Genomic DNA, 23,543 nt, shown 5'->3' on the forward strand with positions numbered 1-23,543 from the left:
CCATCGAACCCAAGTCATCTTCCTCCTACTATGCAAACATTCCATAAGAATCGAGCTCCAAGCGCTTCAAGGGCATTTAAAACCGCTTCATGACATTTAAAAATCAATAATAAATAAATCCCTACACTTCCCAACATTGATTTTCGATATGCGTATTGGAGATAAACTACCGAAAATGTTTAATGTATATATCGGAACTATATATTGTTGCATAAGATTTTCCGTCGCAATGCCGAGGTCATCTCTACTACTGAAACAATGTTTAAGTTACCGAGCGAAATCATTTCTCGCAACAATGCATGAAAACTCTCTTCATAATTAAATTTCTCTGTGAATCCTTCCACCGCTTCTTGTTCGACACCGCTCTTCACTCTGGCCTCCTCGCTTTGGCCATTTTTTGGTGGTTGTTCCTCATTTTGTTCCCGTAGTGGCCTTGTGTTCTGGCCTCCACATCTCACTGAAGGTCCGCTGGGTTAGTTTCCCGATTTCCTTTTCCTTTTTCTCTTGGGTCTGGTGTCTTATTCACCTTTCAGCGGTTGAGGTTTCCGGTCACCTTCTTTCTGGTGTTTTTGGCGGTACAGGCAACGAATACCGGCTCTTGTGCATTCTGTGTCTCCGGTAAGATTTAAGGTTTGTTTCATCGTTTCCCATTTTTTGGTTGTTGGTTTTGAGTTATCTGAAGCTGCTCTTCACTTTTTCGGCATTTGTTCCGGTACTTTGCACTTCTGAGATCTCATGCAACGATCTCCGGTGAGATATGAGATCGACGAGGTGTTAGTTGCCGTTTTTGTTTGATGTCGGCTCCCTTACTCCCTTTTGATTCCCAGATGATGTCGCCTCCCTTGCTCCCTTTTGGTTACCAGATCCAAGAGTGTACGAGTTTTGTCTCCGATGTTTTTTTATCGGAATTGTTGCCGGCCTTTCTGTTTAGGGTGTTTTTAGTTCCTTTTTAGAAAATGGCATTTTTTATTCTCTGGACTTCACCTCCTCTTTCCCTCTGTCGGCTGCCCTCTGCGGTAGTCAGAGTTCCCTGGCGGGATTTTGGCCGTCGGTTGGTGTTGGTCTTTTTATGGTGGTTTCGGTGTTTTGTTTGCTGAGTTGGCTTCGTTTCGCTCCATCCTCCCTGTCGTTGTTCTGGTTCGGTTTGGAACTACGTCGTTGTTGCCGTTGTCGTTTTGTCTATTTCAAAAAATGAGGTTTTCGTGTGAGGTCTCTCAAGGGCTTTACGACTGCCCTGACGGTAGTTTAGTCTGTTTATTAGGGGGTCTTCGCCGGTTTGCTGGTCTTAGAGCGGTTATTAGGTGGTCTTTGTCGGTTTGCTGGTCTTAGAGCGGGTGTTCTTGAGTTTCTCGGTGGACGGAGCTTGCTTGTTTGCTGATGATTGGGTGGTGCTCTTTATGTCAGGGTGGTGAGGTGGTGAGTCGGGAGGTCTATTAGGAGCTTGGTCGAGCTTGGGGGTAGTATATCGATAGGTCTAGATTTTGGCTGGGTTACAGATTTCAACGTGCATGTATCAATTTGTATTGGTAATTGTCTTCAATTTGGTGTACTCGTGCACCGTTTAATGTTTGTAGTTATTAGTGGATCATAGGATCACGAACAACATATCAGTTGACCTACTCAATTGTATTTCAATTATGTATTCCCCCCGATCTTTTATGATTTATTAATAAATTATATATTTTCACAAAAAAAAAAATATTCACTCCTTAAATAACATTGGCGCTATCTTATTCAAAAGTTATTACAAAATACATGATATGGGTTGAATACTTGAATGTTGCAGAAATATTTATACACAAATATAGCATTCTTCTGCTACTCTTTCTATCAAATTGTGCTACTCCTTTACAAGCTTAGTACCTTTCATGTATGTATATTGATGATGCGTACTAACAAGAATAATAATAAGAGGATCTAAAAAACAACCATGAACTTAAAACTATAATTAATACAGTCATGGCTTAATAGTATCGTGGTGACCTTTTCAACAATGAAGCTGAAACTTTTTCAAATCCTGTTATAGATTATTGTATGCAAGAGTTTGCCTAATAAAAGGTTAAAAGTATAATTAACTGTTTTTTATGAAGAACTTCCACTGACTTCAAAATCTCGCGAGTTTGGAGGTTGAGTCAATGAAGGGGATTCGGTTGCCGAAGGACTAGAAAAATCAGCAGAGATGGTTTCATAAGAAACCTTAGCTTCATTATTTGGTGGTTTACGATCCAAGAAAGTTGGTTTTATTGGAGATTTGATGAATTCAACTATCCAACTCAGCATCGCTACAATCTCAGACATGGTTGGCCTTATGTTTGGAACAGGCTGAAGGCATGATAAAACTATACGAATCGTTTTTATAACGTCCTTAACTGAAAAACCATCCTTTTGCATTCTTGGATCGATTAGATCAATCACTTTTGATCTCTCATATAGTCATATAGCTTCCATGCCTTGTTATCATGAAAAAAAATCGACTAGTCAATCAACATTAGTTTTTGCAAATGGAATAGTTTGAAATACAGAAATTAAGCATGTAGCAGGTGTTGTAAACTGGTGCATCGTATCTACCAATCAATTCTATTAAATGAATAGAAAAAAAATCCAAGAAGTATGATATGTTTATGTTTGGGTGGTTGGAATGTAGGGTCCTTAACATTGAAGGTAGAGAAGTAATTATCATATCTGAAACGGGTAAACGAATCATGTTTTTCTTGTTCAGGATATTCAAAAAAACGAGGCTTAACCATCGTATTACGAACCCTTTCTACGTCACCCTCAAAATAATTATTTATAGAGAGGTTCGAAAGTGAGACATCTCTTCGGGACATTATACGCCTTACCACTAGGCCATCTTGGAGATTTTCGATTTGTGAATCAAAATTAAATTATTTATTAACACACCGCTACAATGTTCCAGTAATGTAGATTCTGTTTGTTATAGCTTTAGGTTTGCTTTGTAACCTAGGTAAACGTCCTTTCACCCTGTTGGTGAGCCCACTTGTTTTAGGTTTGTTTAGTTTGACTATGGCTCGTTTTGATTTTTTATATCGATTTGTACTTGTTGATCTTCGGATCCGTATTAATGTTATTACATTTGTTCGCCAAAAATCTATATTCTATAAATTAATCTATATAGAATATGCCTCAAGTGTTGAAAAAGTTAACTATAAGTGTTAAGCATATTTAAGCTAAAAACAAAATCAGAGATGCAATATGGTCAACAAGATATAAATGGCTTACATATTCAGGGGGATATTGCATATCTAAAGGTAGCGTAATATCAGTATTTCTCCTGCAGCTAATTATCTCATGAACCAGAACTCCAAAACTATAAATGTCTCCCTTCTCAGATACTTCGCCCCTGATTGCATATTCAGGGGCTGTATAGCCACTACAAACGGTCGAAATTTTTAAAAAGATCATAATTATAATTAGTACAAACGGCTAATATATCAATACCAAGATAACATCAACTAACAAGATACAATGTTCTAGCGAATGTTGCGCTGAGATACGCTTGGCCCTCAGGGAAGAACTTAGCGAGACCAAAGTCTCCGATTCTTGGCTGAAAATTGCCATCAAGTAAGATATTGCTCGCTTTGATATCTCTATGGACGATTCTATTATGGGATTCTTTGTGTAGGTACTGCAAACCACGAAAAATGCCCAAATTAATCTGGAATCGAGTATTCCAGCTTAAATACTGCTTACTTTTGCCTATTTATGAATACAAGACAAGTGGCGGATTCAGAAATCTGTAACCTCCCATGGAAAAATAAAATAATTCAAAATTTTAGGCTTGTGGGCTGGCACAATATAAAATAATTCAAAATTTCAGGCTTAAAATTTGTTGGTCCGCCCCTGACACCCCATGTCTAAAGCTAGGTCACCCCATGTCTAAAGCTATTTCCGCCCCTGGATACAACTTGAAGAGTGATTAATAAAAACAGAGCATAGATATTTACAGAAGCTAATGCATTTTAGAAAAAGGTAAATTATACTATAGATAATGTGGTCCAAACTTCTGTTCTTCATGTACTCGTAAACAAGTACCCTTTGAGGTCCCTTGCAGCAGCAACCAAGAAGACGTACGAGGTTTTTATGTTGTATGCTCGTAAAGTCGTAATCATCCTAACTTCTCATCCTAACTTCTGCAATGAATTCTGGTTCTCCTTGTTGCTACTCGACGAAACAAGGTTTCTTTATAGCAACTAACCTCCCATCTTTTAATATATAAACCCTATTAAAACCATCATAACTCATAAATTGTTCATTGTTCAATAACAATAAATTAACATCACCGATAATTCCATTCTAAAACAACATGTCGAAATTTTTATCAGGTAATAAAGTGTGAGGAAAGAGACGTACCATATAAACTGGCCCAAATTCACCTTTGCCTAAAAGGTTACACTAGTGAATATTATTGGACGCTTCTTTTAATGTTCGGAAGCTAAAAATAACTTATCGTCTCTAGTTTACCGTTGAAATAGTCTTTTGCAGCTGCAATTCACAATAGAAGTATAGTTTAGCTAACATGAAGTTAATAATCAACGCCTTAAAATAACAAAACGGTTCGATAAAAAATACATCCTTTTACCTTTACAACTATCTTTACGCCTCAAACACTCTCCTGACTGTGCAAATCTTATAAATTTTCTGAAAGCAAGAATCACAATAACCAAAACTAGGAACACAATTTCAGCGGTTGGTTATTGTGATGTGGTCCAGCGGTTGGTGGCATGCCTCCTTTAGAGGAGGTCAGGAGTTCGACCATCGTTGGCTACATATTAAAAACACAATTTCATCCCTGCCATGAAGTATCCATGGCACCTTTCCCATATCGTTTGGGGGGTAAAGGGGAGGGGGTTTTACTTGGCCGTGCCCTTAGATCGGTTTCAAGGTTTCCTCCAGGGCAGCGATGGGGGCGGGGTTATTATCGCTGCATCGACATAGTCGAAACGGAAGATGATTGCAACGGGTAGTTTAATCCCCCTCGGGTGACCTCAATCGCTGTTAAAAAAAAAAAAAAAAAAAAAAAAAAACTAGGAACACAATAAAGCCTCCAAGGAAAAAGTATAAGCCCACCTTATGACGCTTTTGAAACGAGCTTTCTTGATCAGGCGATACAGGTTTTTCTACATAATGTACACAATTATATTGTTATCATATTACTTGAAAACAAACATATGATAATTATACATATAGTTGATAACTACTGTGAGTACGTACCTTGAAGTAGACTACACATTTCTTCTTGTTAAAATGTTTGTAGTGTTTATAGTATGTATGATCAACTTAGCTATAAACACTTGTTAACCAATACTTGATTTGAAGAAATAAATATGGCCAATCGGTCGTTGATTGTTCGAAGTATAATTCTGAAATCGTGTGCTTGTTGAAGAGGTAGAAAGGATGAATTTGTATTTGTTTATATTTTTCAACGGGCTGTTGGAATTTAGAAATTTGATCGATTGAAGTTTGTAGTTGGGCTTTTTCAATGGGCTATCACCCATATCTGGGGCTACCAAATATTATATAAACAAAAGTACGGAGTATATATTCATCAATTATCATAATACAAGTTTATTTAAGTTTTTCTTAACAAAATAGTACATAGTTTTTTAAAAATATTGCAAAAATAAATCATAGGTTTGAATAATGTTCGAACATGACCTAGTTCAAACTCAATGACCGATGAAATTGTACTTCGAACCGGTGCACTAGGTTGACAAGGTTCGAACACGACCTGTTTTAACTCAATAACAGCGACATCCCAAATACGATGACAGATAAAATTCTATTTCGAAGTCATGCACTTGGAAAGGTTCGAACACGGTCTTGTTTGAATTCAACCTTGGCCACATTTTATCTAAGATAACCGATAAAATTATATTTTGAACTCGTGCACTAGGTTCGAACGAGTCCTTGTTTGAAACTGTGATGTTTTTTTGCACTTTTCTTTTAATAAACTGAATTTTATTAAAAATACACTTTAAAATTTTGTATTTTGGTGAATTTCCAATAAAAAGTAATAACCCCACTTAATGTAAAATGACTAATAAAAAGCTAATGTTCAGGTGGGGGCAGTCACCTCCTCCAGTCTAATATTTTTCTTCGCCGATACCGTGATGATCATCTTTTTCTTTATAATGATAATGATTCAAAAACTAGACAAATATTGACCATCTTTCTTTTAATTATGCTTAATACTGTCATGATCGATCAAGGAAAGTAGATTCTGCATTGACACATTGCTCCTGATACTAACAGTTATAATAGTTGACATATCAAATCCCGTATATTGTGGGATTTTTTAGAATAGATTAACATCACATATATTTTAGGCTTAAACCATTGACTCATTAGCTAGCCTATCAAATCCCATATATTGTGGGATCTTGTCAATATTTCCCATGCATAGCTAATCTATTATTGTATATATATACAATGCATTGATGAAGGAAAGTCAAGAAAAACATTCATAACCTTTATGATATCACGAGCCTTTTTTTTTTTTTTTCTTTTCCTTCTACTCACTTTCACAAACTTCTTCACTCTTTCAATGGCAGAAACCAAAATCCACCTTGCAATCACTGTTAACAACATCAGAAATTTCATTCCAATCATCCTTGATATGGATAACAGTCAATACGGGTCTTGGTCTGAATTATTTAAAATTCACTGCAGGGCATTCGATGTAATTGAACATATTATCCCTTCCTAGCCCACCTCTTCATCATCCACTAACACAGACTCTACCTCCATCGAAACCATTCAATCTCCTGCCTTATGGTCACGACTGGATGCTATAGTGCTTCAGTGGATTTATGGTACAGTCACGCTGTAGCGACCCGACCAAATCATGTTTGACGGCGCCGACTACTTAGGTCCCGTTACGTGGTCATAAGTTTTTAACATGACGTTTGACCAAAATGTGTCGCATTCATTTCATAAGTAAAAGGATGTTTCAAGTTTACAAATGTAGTTCAAAAGACTAGTTACATTACAAAGTTTAACGTACGAATGAAACCTATGCGACACAATTTAAAGTAGTCAAAAGACGCTCCAACTATGCATGTATACTCGACATCCAAGCAAGTATCAAAAAGAGTGCGGAAGCATGTATCAAGTAGCTTTCAAGGACCTGAGAAAACATATAGAAAACTGTCAACGAAAACGTTGGTGAAATCATAGGTGTTTTAGTAAACGTTGCATTTGAACCACAAGATTTAATATAATATGATTATCTAAATCATTTGCATTCCAAAGTTGTTATTTGTTTCGCGGGCACCCAATTATCAAACTTAACTGTTTTGTACCCTGTTACATAGTGTTAGAACATACACTATACTCGAAAATATATTTCATCCGCTAACGGTAGCGAACCGTCCGAATGAGGCTCGTCAAGCCCATGTGATCACATAATATAAGTTCTCGTTTACACCCTGCAAGTGTAACTAATGATAATTGAATTGAGGATTTTTGTTCAAACCCGTACGTGGAATGTTCGTTTTCGTACTTGTGTTCAAAGTGTAAAGTATGATACGTATATGTTTCTCATCCCATAGTTTAAAGCATAAAAGTTGTTTGAAAGATGGGACTATGATCTCACCTTGAGTGCACGTATGAAAAGTACTTCACAAAGTAACGTGTGCAAGGATAATGCTAGTCTTGACCTAAACAAATAGGTCGTATCAATAACGGTAAACACGATAGGTCAAAGATGTTCAATTAGTCCTATGGCTCGTTACGACTCGATTAAGTAGCATGTGAATCAAATTGTCAAGTTTCATGCAAGATACAAGTATAGAAACAAGTTAGGAAGGTTGCATAATCATTTGGTTAAGTTTGACAAAAAGTCAAACTTTGGTCGGTCAAAGTCAACGAAAAAGTCAACACGTTCGGGTCGGGTCCCGAACTATTTTTCTGAGGTTTTTATTCATATATAAACATGTTAGAACAAGTCCCATGTGAATCGGAGGTCCATAGGGTGCCAAACATTTTTCATAATTTGACCAAGGAGGTCAGAACCTGACCACGGCTTAGGCCGCGCCGCGACCCAGGATTGTCGCGCCGCGACAATACACGGGAGCTGGTACCTGGTCAGTCTCAAATTTCCAAACACTTTCCAAGCATAACTCGCAAACCGCTAATACTTAGAACTCGTATCTTATATCGTTAGAAAGGTAATTTGACAAAGAACACAACTAAATACATTTCACCAATCAAAAACGTTATTTGTAACAATCGACTTTCCAAAGTAATTGATCAATTAATGCACACATTTAATACTCAAATTTGATAAGTGCACATTTATGATTTGGGCATTTAATGCATACATACAACATGCCGTTTTGTAGGTAATCGAGCATACAATACAACTAACTACTTACTAACAATAATTCATGGCATTCAATGCATCAAATATTCATTTCAAGCTTATCAAACCCTAACCCAATTTCACCAAAATCACTAATCAAGTTTATGGAGTTTTCTCAAGCAACCTATACATCAAATTGAAGCTAGTGATACTAGGAATACATTTAATACATGCATTTATAACATTTAACACATTAAAACAACCAAATCACCAAATCAACACACCAAAGTTCATACTCAAGCTAGTTACTTCAAATAACGAAATCGAGCATATAAATCATATATTCATGTTAGACTTGAGCCATAGACACTAATTAACAACTTTATAAGTTCAAAATATCAAGAACACAAAAATCTAGTGATTTTAGAAAGTTACCCAAAGTTGATGAAGTCGGTATGGAATCGAAGGAAAAGTTGCAAGAATTCCAAATATGTAATTTGTTTTGCAAGACACCCGCTAGCTTGGATTTAGATGATGATTCTTTGATATGGAGTTTGAGAGAAAATTGAAAAGTAGTAAAGAAAAAGAGAAATGAAATGAAAAAGGTGGTAGGAAGGGGTTGACTAGTCAAATGCTAGTCACCTCTTTGGCACTTTGGCGAAACCAGTCCCTCAAGTTCGGTTGCGGGTGCGTGAATTCCTAAACGAGATATTTTTAAAACGCGTAATAACGGGAGATGTTATAAACATATAACGGGATTTAAATAGTTAAACGGAAAGGTAAACGGAAAAAGGCGGGATGTTACACACGCCTCCACTACTTCAAACGATTCTGTCACCGGACTCCACTGCACAGCAAACTTGGGAGCGGTTGAAAAGCATCTTTCACGACAACGAGCAATCTCGTGCCGTTCAACTCCAACACCAATTTTCTAACATCTGCTTGGATAACTTCCCCAATATGTCCTCCTATTGTCAAGAACTCAAAAATACGGCGGATCAGCTTTTCAAATGTCGGTGATAAGGTTAAGGAAGATCGGCTAGTGTTGCAATTGATTTCAGGCCTGGACGAAAACTATCAAGCAATCGGTACTCTCCTCTCATTCACCAAACCGCTACCTTCATTTTATGATGCTCGGTCAATGTTGATTTTAGAAGAATCGCGTAAGCAGACGATGGGCGTAAGCAGCCGATGGCAACACAGGCTTCATCAAATGCTGGTACAGCTCTCTTAATGCAAACCAATTCGTCAAATAACTCACAACAAAATTCCGGTAACTCACACAATCGGAATAATAATTATCGAGGCAGAGGTAACAATCGGGGTTCTTCTAATCGGGGACGAAGTAACAACGGAAGGGGTAAACCTAATTCTGGTCGTGTTTTTCAGGGTTACCAACAAACACCATATGCTGGGCCACCAGTATATAGTTCTTGGGTGTGGCAAAACCCAACTTGGAATTCCTCTCCACCACCATGCCCTTACCCCACTAATTCAAACTTGCCCACAGTTATAATAGTTGACATATCAAATCCCGTATATTGTGGGATTTTTTATAATAGATTAACACCACATATATTTTAGGCTTAGACCATTGACTCATTAGCTAGCGTATCAAATCCCATATATTGTGGGATCTTGTCAATATTTCCCATGCATAGCTAATCTATTATTGTGTATATAGACAATGCATTGATGAAGGAAAGTCAAGAAAAACATTCATAATGGACATAATGACAAATTGGCAATTCGCAAGTCAAACAATTCGCCACCTTCTGGCTTCTGCACCTACTCAAACCAATTCTGTTGGACATAATGGTACCAACTTCGTACCAAATACTAGTTCTTCTACTACTAACCCCTCGAATAACACTCAACATCCCACTCGCTCAATGATAACTCGTTCCATGTCGGGAATTTTCAAACCTAAAGCTCCCTTTAATCTCTCGGCAACAACTTCTATCTCTCCTCTACCCTCTAATCCTAAAATTGCATTAGCTGACCCTAATTGGCGTCGTGCCATGACCGAAGAATACCAGGCTTTGATGGATAATAAGACGTGGGAACTTGTACCCCGTCAATCCAACATGAATATCATCCGATCTATGTGGATTTTCCGTCATAAGACGAAATCTGATGGTACGTTCGAGCGTTACAAAGCTCGACTTGTAGGAGATGGACGAGCACAACAGCTCGGTATTGATTACCATGAGACCTTTAGTCCAGTAGTGAAACCTGCCACCATTCGGACTGTTCTTAGTATTGCGATTTCAAAATCTTGGCCTATACACCAGTTGGATGTTAAAAATGCTTTTTTACATGGTAATTTAAATGAAACTGTTTATATGTATCAGCCTACAGGTTTTAAAGATCGTACTCGCCCGAATCACGTGTGTTTGCTCAAACGCTCACTCTACGATTTAAAGCAAGCACCACGTGCATGGTACCAACGATTTGCAGATTTTGTCTATACTATTGGTTTCATACATAGCAAATGTGATCACTCGCTATTTATATACCATCAAATGTGATCACTCGCTATTTATATACCATCACGGCAAGGACATTGAGTACTTGTTACTTTATGTGGATGATATCATTTTAGCTACATCTTCTGATGCTCTTCGTGATCACCTTATGGGCAAATTGGCTTGCGAGTTTGCTATGAAGGACTTAGGTCCTCTGAGTTCATTTTTGGGTATCTCCGTTCAGCGTAGTACTAATGGTTTGTTTCTTAATCAAAGTGCATATGCTTGCGATATTATTGAACGTGCAGGTATGACTTCATGTAACCCGATTGCTACACCAGCTGATACCCAAGGCAAGCAAAGTGCCAACTTAGGAAATTTATATCCGGACCCCACTTATTATCAGAGTTTAGCTGGTGCACTCCAATATCTCACGTTCACACGCCCGGATATCTCATATGCAGTTCAGCAGATATGCCTACACATGCATTCGCCACATGACGCTCACATGCTTGCCCTAAAGTGCATTATTAGATATATTCAAGGCACAATATCTCTCGGATTATTTATCTCAACGTCCTCGTTACATGCACTAGTATCATATACTGATGCCGACTGGGCTGGTTTTCCTGACACTCGTCGGTCCACTTCCGGATACTGCATCTACTTGGGAGATAATATCATTTCTTGGTCATCGAAAAGACAACCTACGGTTTCCAGGTCGAGTGCCGAAGCCGAGTATCTTGGAGTTGCTAATGTTGTTGCCGAATCCTGCTGGTTACGCAATCTGTTACTTGAGCTCACGTGTCCAATTATGAAAGCTACTCTTATTTTTTGTGATAATGTGAGTGCGATATATTTGTCTGGCAACCCAGTCCAACATCAGAGGACCAAACACATAGAGCTCGACATTCATTTCGTCAGGGAAAAAGTCTCACGTGGCCAAGTTCGCATTCTTCATGTACCGACTAGATTTCAAATTGCGGACATTTTTACAAAAGGACTACCGAGACTTCTTTTCAACGAGTTTCGCACCAGTCTTTGCATACGAAACTGATAGCTCCGACTGCGGGGGAGTAACAGTTATAATAGTTGACATATCAAATCCCGTATATTGTGGGATTTTTTAGAATAGATTAACATCACATATATTTTAGGCTTAGACCATTGACTCATTAGCTAGCCTATCAAATCCCATATATTGTGGAATCTTGTCAATATTTCTCATGCATAGCTAATCTATTATTGTATATATAGACAAGTCAAGAAAAACATTCATAACCTTTAGATACCACTAATTGAAATTTTTTTCACAACATATTTGTATAAAACATCAATAAATTAAATTATAGGAGCTTATACATTTTTAGGAATTTTGAATCCTTAAATAGTCATGGAAGTGCTCTTCAAATATACCTAATTAATTTTGAAAAACAATTCAAGACACCTTTACGTTTTAATCATAAATTCGATATTGATCACCAGATTAACATTGTCGATTATAGATTTTTTGAAAAAATAAGCCTGTTACGCACACATACATACATATGCATCTATATAAATATAATACGAGCAATACTTCGAATTTAATTCTTTTTTTAAGGCGATTTTTTATCATTAGTATATCATTTATTTCAACGACCCTCATCATTTACACGTAACACACACGTTCGGGCGGAAACCCGATCGACTGTACCCGGGAACACATCCATTCAGGCAGTGTTCCGGGTAGAGATCCGCGAACGAATCCGGTAAAACCTCCCTATAGGGTCAATATATACCACCATTATTAATTGATGGCTTTATGTATTTGGACCAATCTTTAACTTATTTGGACCAAACCTATAAATTTATAGGTTATAATTAGATAATAATTACACTATGATAATAATATAATATATGAAAAGAATTAATTAAATTAAATTATTATATATATTAAGGTAATGATAACTCTATAATTACAATGTCAATGTGAATAATATAAATTAATTAAATTAATATTAAGAATATTAAAAAAGTTGAATAGTATTAATAAATAAAATACACTACATGTAGTAACACTAAATAATAGTAGTTACGTATTTTACGTTTAAGTATTTTTCGCTTATGTTTTTAATTTTTACGTTCAAGTATTTTTACGTTTTTCGTTTACATTTTTTCGTCTACGTTTTAAATGTTCACGTTTAAGTGTTTTCGTACTCATTTTTTACGTTTCTACGTTTACTCTTTTTTTTTTACGTTTTTAGTTTACGATTTTACAAAAGCGTATACTTTTTAGATTTTTTTGTTACATTTCTTTACGTTCTTTCGTTTACGCTTTTATTTATTACATTACGTTTTTTATTAACTTTTACTTTTTACATATACATATTTTTTAATTTTTTGGGTAAACGAGATAACTCTCCTATGAACGAGTACATTACGTTTTACCTTTAAAATTTACATTTTACGTTTAACATGTTTGTATTAACTTTTATGTTTATTTTTACTTATTAGTTACTTACATTCTACTTAATATTGTAGACATACATATTTTCAAAATGATTTTTTTCCGATAAGTTATCTACTTCGTATTTAATTTATATTGAAAGTTTGAGACAATGGATGGATTAAGTAAGGAGGTTAGGACCCAAAATTGATTATGTAAGATTTATCGAATTAAAAAGCACTATTTTTTATAATTAAGAATCAACCAAATTAAATTAAAAGATTTTCGGATAATCGATGACAAATGAGTTTAATGGACAAAATCTAAACGTTTTTGGAATACTAATTACAATAATAATACTACTCCCCTACGGTGATGGAGGTTTAAATATTGGCTCTTTAAAATTAAAAAACTTTTCTCTTTTAATAAAATGGTGGTGAAAATTTCTCAATAATAAAAACTCCTTTTGGACTCGGGTGATTAAAAGTATTTATGGGCCTAATGGAGGACTGAGAATCTCATCGAATTTACCCGAAAATAATAACAAAAAATTCTCGGGAAGAACTTGGTATAATATCATTAAAATTGAACAACCCCTAATGAAATTAGGGTGTGATATTTCTAACGAATTTGTTAAAGTCATAGGTAATGGATTGGATACTAGCTTTTGGAATGACAAATGGTGTGGAGAAGAAAGACTCAAAGATACTTACCCGAGACTCTTCAAACTGGAATCAAAAAAAGATGCCTTAGTGAGTGATAGACTAAATTGGGCCAAGAATACAGTTTCCTTAAATTGGGATTGGATCTCACAACCCAAGTGGCGTTCGGAAACTGAATATCATGCTCTAACAAACCTGTTAATGAACTTCAAGACCCCTCTTGATAAACAAGACACATGGAATTGAAAATTTGCAACTAAACAAGGTCACTTTTCTTCACGTGCTTTCATGAACCACCTTAATGAAATTGTCGCCTCAAACTTACCTTCGCCTGATCCCACCCTCGTCAACCCCCTGTTACCCCAAAAAATTGGCATATTTATTTGGCGTGCAAAACTAAATAAACTCCCCGTACGTACCGAATTAGACAAGCGGGGTATTGATCTCCACTCAACGAGATGCCCAGTTTGTGACAACGATTTGGAAACTCTTCATCACCCCCTTATTTCGTGTAAACACTCTGTCGACATTTGGGATAGAATACGTAAATGGTGGAACCTAAATAACTTATATATCTCAAGCCTTAATGACCTTTCAAAATGCTCTAACCCATCTTTCAACTCGTCCACTGGTTTGGCAATATGGCAAGCGGTAGTGTGGACCTCGAGCTATTTAATATGGAAAAATCGTAATGATTTAGTTTTCGGGAATAATAAACAAATCTGCCCAAAGATCGTCTCTGACATCCAATCAAAAAGCTACGAGTGGATCAATTGCCGCTGGAAAAAGGGTAAACTAGAGTGGCTTCAATGGATCACCAATCCGAAATCTTTCGATGCTAACCCCACTGTAAAAGCAGGTATCGGCTAAGGTGTAAGTTTTTTGCTCTAATCTTCGATCACTTCGTAGTTCGGGGCTAAGTGGGTTAGGGTAGAGCACTTTGTCGTTGAGTTTTCAACACTGTGTCTCCTATTTTAATCCAGCTTGTTTCTACAAGTTGTCCTCCCTATGTTGGTAATTGAAGACGAAAGCTTTTTCTTACACAAAACCCTGCCTCCTCTCGAGTTTTTGTTAGCCTAGTGCTTACGAGTTTAGCTTAGCATCCTCCTGTTTTATTGCTTGTACAGCTAGTTTTGTTTTTAGTTTCATGTTCTGTATATCCTGAATGTATATCTCCTTTTATAGTCTTAATAAAAATTTTGCTGGTTTTTAAAAAAAAAAATTACAATAATAATAAATAATAATAAGTGACAAAATTTGTAAAACATAATCATTACTCTATTAATTGTGTTTGCTTTTAACTTTATCCTAAAAATTCGTGCAAGTCTAAATCGCTGAATCCAAAGCGATTTTGATTAGGTTATTAGGCGTAGCACAGTCAGGTAATTCATATATACTTATTTATTTATTGTGTAATTTAAAATTTGTTGTTAAAGTTAATGTGATTTATTGCTTTGTTACGATAAGTATGAATCATCCATCTCTATAATTTAATTTCTTAAACCCTTAATTTTTTGACGATGTGAATTTGACATTATCAATTCACACGAGCATTTTGTTAAACACCTAATATGCATAATCATAAACCAAATACCAATAACAAAATCAACAACGATTTGATACCTGTGTAGCAATTAACTCAGAATAATTAGCCTGAATCCGTGATCACATAAAACCATGACAAAGAGATTTTATACGATTATAATTTTAACTTGGACAACTTTGGTTCAAAAGATAGGACCCTTAATTGATGTTCAATTAGTTTAAAGAAATCACATGTCATCTCTAAGGATCGAACCGATGACCTCTTCCTATCCCATGACACAAAGTACAAGGGAACGGGGAACCATTGGACTATACCCGCAAGTCCCTTTCATTTTAATTCTTTAAGCAGATATAAATATATGAGAGGTGATCCGCACACACCAATTTTTGATTCATGTACACTTTTATCTCATAAAATTACAATTATACCCTTGGAGAGTTAAACTTATACTATTATTATCCTAAGTATAAGTATAATTAAGGGTATAATAGTTAATTAGGTGTATATGAATTAAAAAATAGTATGTGAAGATCATCTTCCTAAATATATATCTTTCTAAATATATATTGCTAACGGTAATAGTATGGCATGTACGTAACGTACCTAGGACAAACATTCAGTTTACACTGATTATCATAACCGGATCAGACCTCATGATTTATTTATCATTATATCATTATTAGTAATATTTGATTAGCCTAGTATTATTTGTAGGGTCGTTGGTTGACAACTATATATAATCATGATTCACGAGTTAAATTTTTAATAAGCAATTGCCTAACATCCTAATTAGCAACCCTAGTTATTAAAAACAATCAAAGACGTTTTATTTTCATCCTACAACAATTTATCATCACTAGCTAGCATTCTTTTTAATTATTACTAACGATCATCATTCGTTTGGACCATGTTCCCGCCATTCATGAAGTTCATTTTTAATGCATTGCTTCCGTTGTGGGGGTACTGAACGTAGATAGGTAGCAATCGTTTTGGAACTAATCGATTGTTGCTGATGTTCAATTTTTAATGAACGACAACGAACCTCTTGAAGTTCATTCTTTAGTCTACTATTTTCTTCGTTTAGGGTTTCACAACGTTTCTTTAACAACTCGCATTCTTGTCCGATTTGCTTCAACTTTGTCCTGTCACCATATGATCAGCATCAATGATAAGTTGAGATTATTAATATATGATTGGGCAAATTAAATGAGACTCTTTACTTTCTGGTAAGGCATGAGTGTCTAAATTTTAACTTAGCATATTCTATCTCGGTGAGATTAGGTAATTTTATTGTAGCTAATCAAGATTATATTAGTTCTAAAACGAAAGAGGCAATGACTTAGCGGTATCGAGGTCACCCTTACAACCTTGAGGTTGAGGGTTCAAGTCCTGCTTAGGATAGTTCGTAACCATACTAGTTTAGGTACATGACTAGTGTGGTTTTATCGATGTAATTATCGTATGATATGATTATGTACTAAATTGTTTTTAGAGTAAGACATGATTCATGATAAGATTGATCTCTTAGATGTCGTATAAATTGGATTATAAGTCCATGATGATTGAAATTACATAGGTCAATTGTTTTGGTTCTAAATTTTCTCCAATTATCATTATCACCTATCTATATTGGGTTTCACCATTTTCCTAAAATATACTACTTATAAGTCAATTAGATATGTTTAATTAATCAAGCAACTTTTTATAAGATAATGTTTTTGTTTAAGCGATTTCAATATGAGTGTGTGCGAATGCACACATTAAAAAAAAAAAAAAAAAAAAAAAAAAAACTGAAAGTTGAACCTTGTTCGTTTATTTTGGAACCAGACTTCGATTTGTCGAGGAAGAAGATTCAATTTCCTTGAAAGTTCTTGTTTCTGACCCTGCAACCACAATATAGATAGACTTCATGTTAAAGTATAATTGTATGTTTGTCATATTCTTTAAACATCACTATCACTATATTCTTTAAACATATGTCTATATACATGGACCAAAGGGTCAAATTAATTCTTGTATGCTTGTCATACCAAAAATAATGATATTTATTTACCGTATTAAGGGTGCTATGGGTTTTAAAGCTATCTTCAAGTAAAGTGGTTTGCTCCGTCGTGAGCTTTAGCTTTTTTCTCGATCCATCGCCGTTGTTATCACCAATATTTGCATTGTTAACGTTTCGTTTTAAACTTCTATCTTCTTCTTGATCATCCATGGTTTTAGAACTAATATGATCATGATCAGCCTTTTGATCATCATTAATCTTATGATCATAATCACTTTTTTCAGTTTTCGGATAAAGTGGCAATGAGAGATTCAACCAAAACCCTTTCTTGTTTTCTTTTGCTGATTGCTTCTCACATTTCATCCCTAATCCAATCCCAAGACCAAGTGTTGTGTTGCATCTTTCTTCTTCATTCATATTGAAACAAGAGAGAAAAGTTATTTTTATTATAAATAAAAGGAAAATGGAAAGGAAAAAAAAAAAAAAAAAAGAGAAATTGCCCAAAATATAATCGGCAAATTAAGATGGAAAACCTTGTGGTTAGATAAGAAATCAAGGAGGAAATATACCTGTTTATAGATCAGTGGTACCAAAATTATACTTATTAATAATTATGTATTCATTAATTGTTAGGAGCTTTTATTAAGTAATGAAAGCTAAAACTATAACAATAACAATAATTAATTAATGTTAATAATATGAGAATGAGTTTAAGTTGTATTGCGTTACGATATCATTATGACACTTTGATAGGAAACCAACACATAATTACTTCTGCTTTGACAACATCCAACATTCTTGACTTTCCCTTAATGAAAGTCAAAGTTTAGTTAAAGATCTTTTATAACTCATAATTCTAGCTTGTTCATTAAACTAGTTATTTTTCGACACACATAAATTAAATTAAAAGATCCGAAAGATCGGGTTGCTTACAAAACATGCAGCTTGCTTGATAATATATAACCCTATGTTTTGAATTCCTCTCAATAGTAGTACAATTTTCATGTAGGATTCGCGTTAAACGAATGAACGGATCAAAATCTTCGCGTTAAACAAGAAAATTACATAATTAAAATATACTCGTATATAAATCTGATCAGCTGATGTTCTAGGGAATCGTGCCTGGTTTCTGAGTTGTATTGACTGGTCCAACATGTCGGGATCATTGTTCTGACGAATTTATATTTTTGGTGCGTCAAAAACGGACGTACGGTTTAAAAGTTAGGGAGGTGATACTCACACACCAGTTATTGATCCATACACACTTTTTACCAAAAAACTTGTAGCGACCCCGACAAATCGTCAAGTGACGGCGTCGTCTACGTATGGTCCCATTACAGGGTCATAAGCATTTATAACAAAGTTTGACCGAAAATATGTCGCATTCATTTCATAAAAGGATGTTTCAATGTTTACAAAAGTAATTCCCAAGACAAGTACATATCAAAAGTTATAGTTCATATGAAACACGTGCGACATAGTTTAAAGTAGCCAAAAAGACGCTCCACGTATGCAAGTATACTCGACATCCAATGCAAGTATCAAAAGTATGAGCGGAAGCATGTATCACCTAAGTTCAAGGACCTGAGAAAAACATAGAGAATCTGTCAACGAAAACGTTGGTGAAATCATAGGTTTAGTAAGTAAGTAAGTGAGTAAGTAAGTTGAACCACAAGTGTTGTCACGCTGAAATAATAATAAACCATTCTAAAAGTTGATATCAAGAGCACTCAATTATCAAGGCTTAACTATCACGAAACCCCATTAATATAGTGTCAGAACATACACTTATCCCCGAAAATATATTTCATCCGATTAACGGTAGCGAACCGTCCGAATGAGGGTTTGTCAAACCCGTATGGCCACACAACATAAGTTCTCGCTTACACCCTGCAAGTGTAACTAATGATAATTGAATTGAGGCTTTTTGTTCTAACTCGTACGTAGAATGTTTGTTTTCGTACTTGTGTTCACTTTGTAAAATGAAACGTTTATGTTTTCTCATCCCAAATATAAGTATAAAAGAGTAAAAGTGGGACTATGATCTCACCTTTGATTGCAAGAGTAAATAAGTACTTCAACAAGTAATGTGCGCAAAGGACAACGCTAGTCTCGACCTAAACAAATAGGTTGTATCAATAACGATAGTCACGAAGGGTCAAAGTTGTTCAATTAGTCCTATGGCTCAATACGACTCGATTATGAAGCATGTGAAGCAAATAGTCAAGTTTCATGCAAGATACATGTATAGAAACAAGTTAGAAAGATTGCATAATCAATTGGTTAAGTTTGACAAAAAGTCAAACTTTGGTCGGTCAAAGTCAACGAAAAGTCAACATGTTCGGGTCGGGTCCCGAACAAATTTTCTATGCTAATTATTCATATATAAGCATGTTAGAACAAATTGCATGTGAATTGGAGGTCTAGAACGTGCCAAACATTTTTCACATTTGGGACAAGGAGGTCAGAACCTGGCCCCCTTATATGTCGCGCCGCGACAGGAAAGGGCCGCGCCGCGGCAAAGGCCGGGTGCTGGTGCCTGGCCAGTCCCAAATGTTCAAGTCTCAATCCAAAACCTTTTTGTGCATAAAACACAAACCGCTAACACTTAGGACTCGCACCTTATATCGTTGGAAAGCTCTTTTGACGTAGAATGCAACTAAACACAATTCATCAATTAAAAACCTCATTTGTAACAACCGAGTTTTCAAACCAAGTGATCATTCAGTGCACACATTAATGCTTCAAACTTACCAATGCACATTTAATGATTTAGGCATTCAATGCATAAATATGACATGCCATTTTGTAGGCAATTGAGCATACAATACAACTAACAACTTACTAACAACAAATCATGGCAATCAATGCATCAAATAATCATTTCAAGTTCATTAAACCCTAGCTCAATTCCACCAAAAATCACTAAACAAGTTCTTAGAGTTTTCTCATGCAACCTATACATCAAAATGAAGCTAGTAACACTAGGAACACATTTAATACATGCATTTATAACATTTAACAACATTTAATCATCTAAAACTCAAGATTAAACACACCCATTTTGCTAGTTCATGCAAGTTACTTCCAAACAACAAATCAAGCAATTCAAACACATAATCTTGTTAGACTAGAGCCATAGACACTAATTAACAACCTTGTAACTCAAAAAATCTCAAGAACACAAAAATTAGTGATTTTAGAAAGTTACCCAAATGCAATGAGATTGGTATGGAATCGAAGAGGAGATCACGAGGAGTTCAAATATGTAATTTGTTTGGCTCGAAGCTTGATCGATTTAGTATGGATGATGATTTGCTTTTTGATGAATTTAAAGAAAATATGAAAGTAGAGAATGAAAAGAGAAAAGAAAATGAAAAATGGAGGTGGAAGATGGTTGACTAGTCAAGTGCTAGTCACCATCTTGGGGTTTTGGCAAAACAAGTCCCTCAAGTTGTAGTCGGGTGCGTTAAATTACCTGAACGAGATAATTTGAAACTCGTATTAACGGGAGATGTTATAAACATATAACAGAGTTTAATATAGTTAAACGGAAAAGTAGACGGAAAAAGGCGGGATGTTACATTACCTACTCCTTAAAAGAAATTTCGTCCCGAAATTTAAGTAGGCGTAGTAGTCGTTGTTCCTTCCTCGGATTCCTGCGTTTCCGGAATTGGGAATAAATGAGGGTATTTCTTTTGCATTTGATCTTGCCTTTCCCAAGTAAACTCGGGTCCTCTTTTGGCGTTCCAACGGACTTTAACAATCGGGATTCGGCTTTGTTTCAATGTCTTGACGGAGGTGTCCACAATTTCAACCGGTTCCTCCACAAAATGAAGCTTGTCATCAATAGTAAGTTCCTCGAGAGGGATGACGATATCGGGTTCGGCAAGACACTTTTTCAAGTTAGATACATGGAAGGTAGGATGAACGGAGTTCAATTGAGGCGGAAGATCTAAACAATAAGCAACGTTTCCAATACGCTCCAAGATTTCGAAAGGACCAATATACCGCGGATTTAGCTTCCCGCGTTTCCCAAAACGGATTACACCTTTCCAAGGTGCAACTTTTAACATTACTCGGTCACCGACTTGAAATTCGAGGTTGTTGCGTCTTTTGTCGGTGTAGCACTTTTGACGACTCCGGGCCGTCCGGAGCCTATCTCGGATTTGTACGATCTTCTCGGTGGTTTCGTGAATGAGTTCGGGTCCGGTGATTTGCACGTCGCCTACCTCGGCCCAACAAAGAGGTGAACGACATTTTCGGCCGTATAGTGCTTCAAAAGGTGCAGTTTTAATACTCGCTTGATAACTATTGTTGTAAGAGAACTCGGCGAGAGGTAAGTGCTTGTCCCAAGCTTTTCCAAAATCAACCACGCAAGCTCGTAACATGTCCTCCAAGGTTTGAATTGTACGTTTGTTTGGTCCGTTGGTTGTGGATGATACGTGGTACTCATGTTTAAACGTGTCTCTAAGGCTTCTTGTAACACTAGAAGTGAAACGAGTATTGTGATCCGAGATAATCGACAATGGTACACCGTGTTGGAATAGAATTAAGATATGTTTGAACAAGCTAGTTAAGGTTTGAAAGCGTTCATTGGAACAAGTTCCTTATCGGCTACCGAGAACGTTTTCCAGGGCTATTCACCCTCGTGGTGAATACTAGTAATATATGATGAGTCTCTCTCTCCATTGAGAAAGTATATAAAAGGTTTCCTTATACAAAAGTACAAGCGAAAGGACAGGAGTGGAATGAGAACTTAGAATAGGATGAGCTCACATCCTGAGGTAGCCATATTGCGCATCTAGTGGTCAAATGTTGAGACCTGGTGGGAAAACGAGATAGAACACGTAGTTGTATGGTTCGGGGTCGAGTAGTAGTTGTCCGTATCAGGAGCATGAGGACGATAAGTCAAAGAGAAAGGAAGTATCCTTGGATTATGTGTTATCTTGGGTCCCAGTAATATCAGACGGTCATAGTGAAATAACAGTGTTATGTAACGTGGTACGTGGTGATGAGAAGATTGATCGGATCCATAATTAAGTATTCCAATCGTTCGTGCAAAAATAACGAATTTCAGTTTCCTTGATTTCGAGTCGAGAGAGTATGCCCTTCGGGCGTTCAAGTAGAAATATTTCCATATTTGAATTTCATTGTGTTACATGAATTTAGCTATTAAGGTTGGTGTGAATAATCGCGTTAAAAGTTCGGACACGGAGAGGTTTAGTCCTTTCCTGGGGGAGTTAACGGGGTAAAAGGACGAGTAACACGAGAAAAAGTCGAAAATGAATCTGCGATAATAATCGGCGAGATCTAAGATTTTACGAGTACAAGTCAGAGTCGTGAGGGTTTCCCGATTACGCGTGGTTCCAATTGCAAGATGTGTTGTAATGCCTTGACCACTATCAACCTGGTCTAGAAATTTGACTTCGTTTATCCAAAATTCTCACTTGGAGAATTCGGTATAGAGTTGCTCTTTTCTCAAGAGTTCGAGCGTAAGACGGAGACGTTGTTCATTTTCTTATTTACTTGAATAGGTTTAGAACATCAATTATAAGTATGGTAACGATTTTTGTCTAGATAAGTTTACAAACGCGGTTCAGGAGGCCTATGAATACGGGCGGAGGCCTAGATAATCGAACGGTACTAAAAGAAATTTACAACTATTATAGCGAGTTTTAAAAGCGGGTTAGGAGACATCTTCTCCCTGATCCCTCAATTGATGATAATCGGAACAGAGGTTGGTTTGGAATATACGCGAGATTTATGTAAATAATCATGAGGTCATGGATACGAGGAAGAGGGTATCGGTTTTCAACCGAAAGTTACTTAGTTCCAATGATCTATACATAATTGTAGGGAAACATTTCTCCTTAACGAATAGGTTTTGAGCTCCTTAGTTCTATAGGTGTCAAGTCACAATTCAAATTATCCACCCAATAAGTTTAACGTATATCCTCCGATAAAATTTATCGATACACAAAAAAAAAAAAAATTTCGTTGGTCACTTAAATGGCGTAAGTAATACCTAGGGAAAATGGTGGAGTGCAAATAGTAGGCTCCAAAGCCTTGGATACAAATCATTTATCGATATCCTAATCGAATAAACATGAA

At 36.1% G+C, this 23,543-nt stretch overlaps 1 protein-coding gene and 1 pseudogene across 1 annotated transcript; both read right to left on the reverse strand.

The window, feature by feature from the left end:
* Window positions 1–2,082: 2,082 nt before the first annotated feature.
* LOC139848460 (cold-responsive protein kinase 1-like) lies at window positions 2,083–5,251 on the reverse strand (annotated as a pseudogene).
* Window positions 5,252–15,423: 10,172 nt separating this feature from the next.
* LOC139848473 (homeobox-leucine zipper protein HOX17-like) lies at window positions 15,424–17,846 on the reverse strand. The gene is made up of 5 exons (XM_071838204.1): window positions 17,481–17,846; window positions 17,231–17,310; window positions 16,470–16,569; window positions 15,505–15,534; window positions 15,424–15,447 (listed from the first exon to the last, which is right to left on the reverse strand). The coding sequence occupies exons 1-5, from the start codon at window positions 17,844–17,846 to the stop codon at window positions 15,424–15,426; spliced, it is 600 nt and encodes a 199-aa protein (XP_071694305.1).
* Between the last annotated feature and the right edge of the window lie 5,697 nt (window positions 17,847–23,543).

Source organism: Rutidosis leptorrhynchoides, chromosome 1, assembly GCF_046630445.1.
Source record: "Rutidosis leptorrhynchoides isolate AG116_Rl617_1_P2 chromosome 1, CSIRO_AGI_Rlap_v1, whole genome shotgun sequence".
Classification (NCBI taxonomy): Eukaryota; Viridiplantae; Streptophyta; class Magnoliopsida; order Asterales; family Asteraceae; genus Rutidosis; species Rutidosis leptorrhynchoides.

Excerpts from the sequence above, each read along its gene's own strand:
- LOC139848473 (XM_071838204.1), bottom strand. The coding sequence starts at position 17,846 with ATGAATGAAGAAGAAAGATGCAACACAACACTTGGTCTTGGGATTGGA. Across the intron at positions 17,311-17,480 it reads CCCATAGCACCCTTAATACG|GGTCAGAAACAAGAACTTTC; the intron begins GTAAATAAATAT and ends TTGTGGTTGCAG. Across the intron at positions 16,570-17,230 it reads TTCCAAAATAAACGAACAAG|GACAAAGTTGAAGCAAATCG; the intron begins GTTCAACTTTCA and ends ATATGGTGACAG.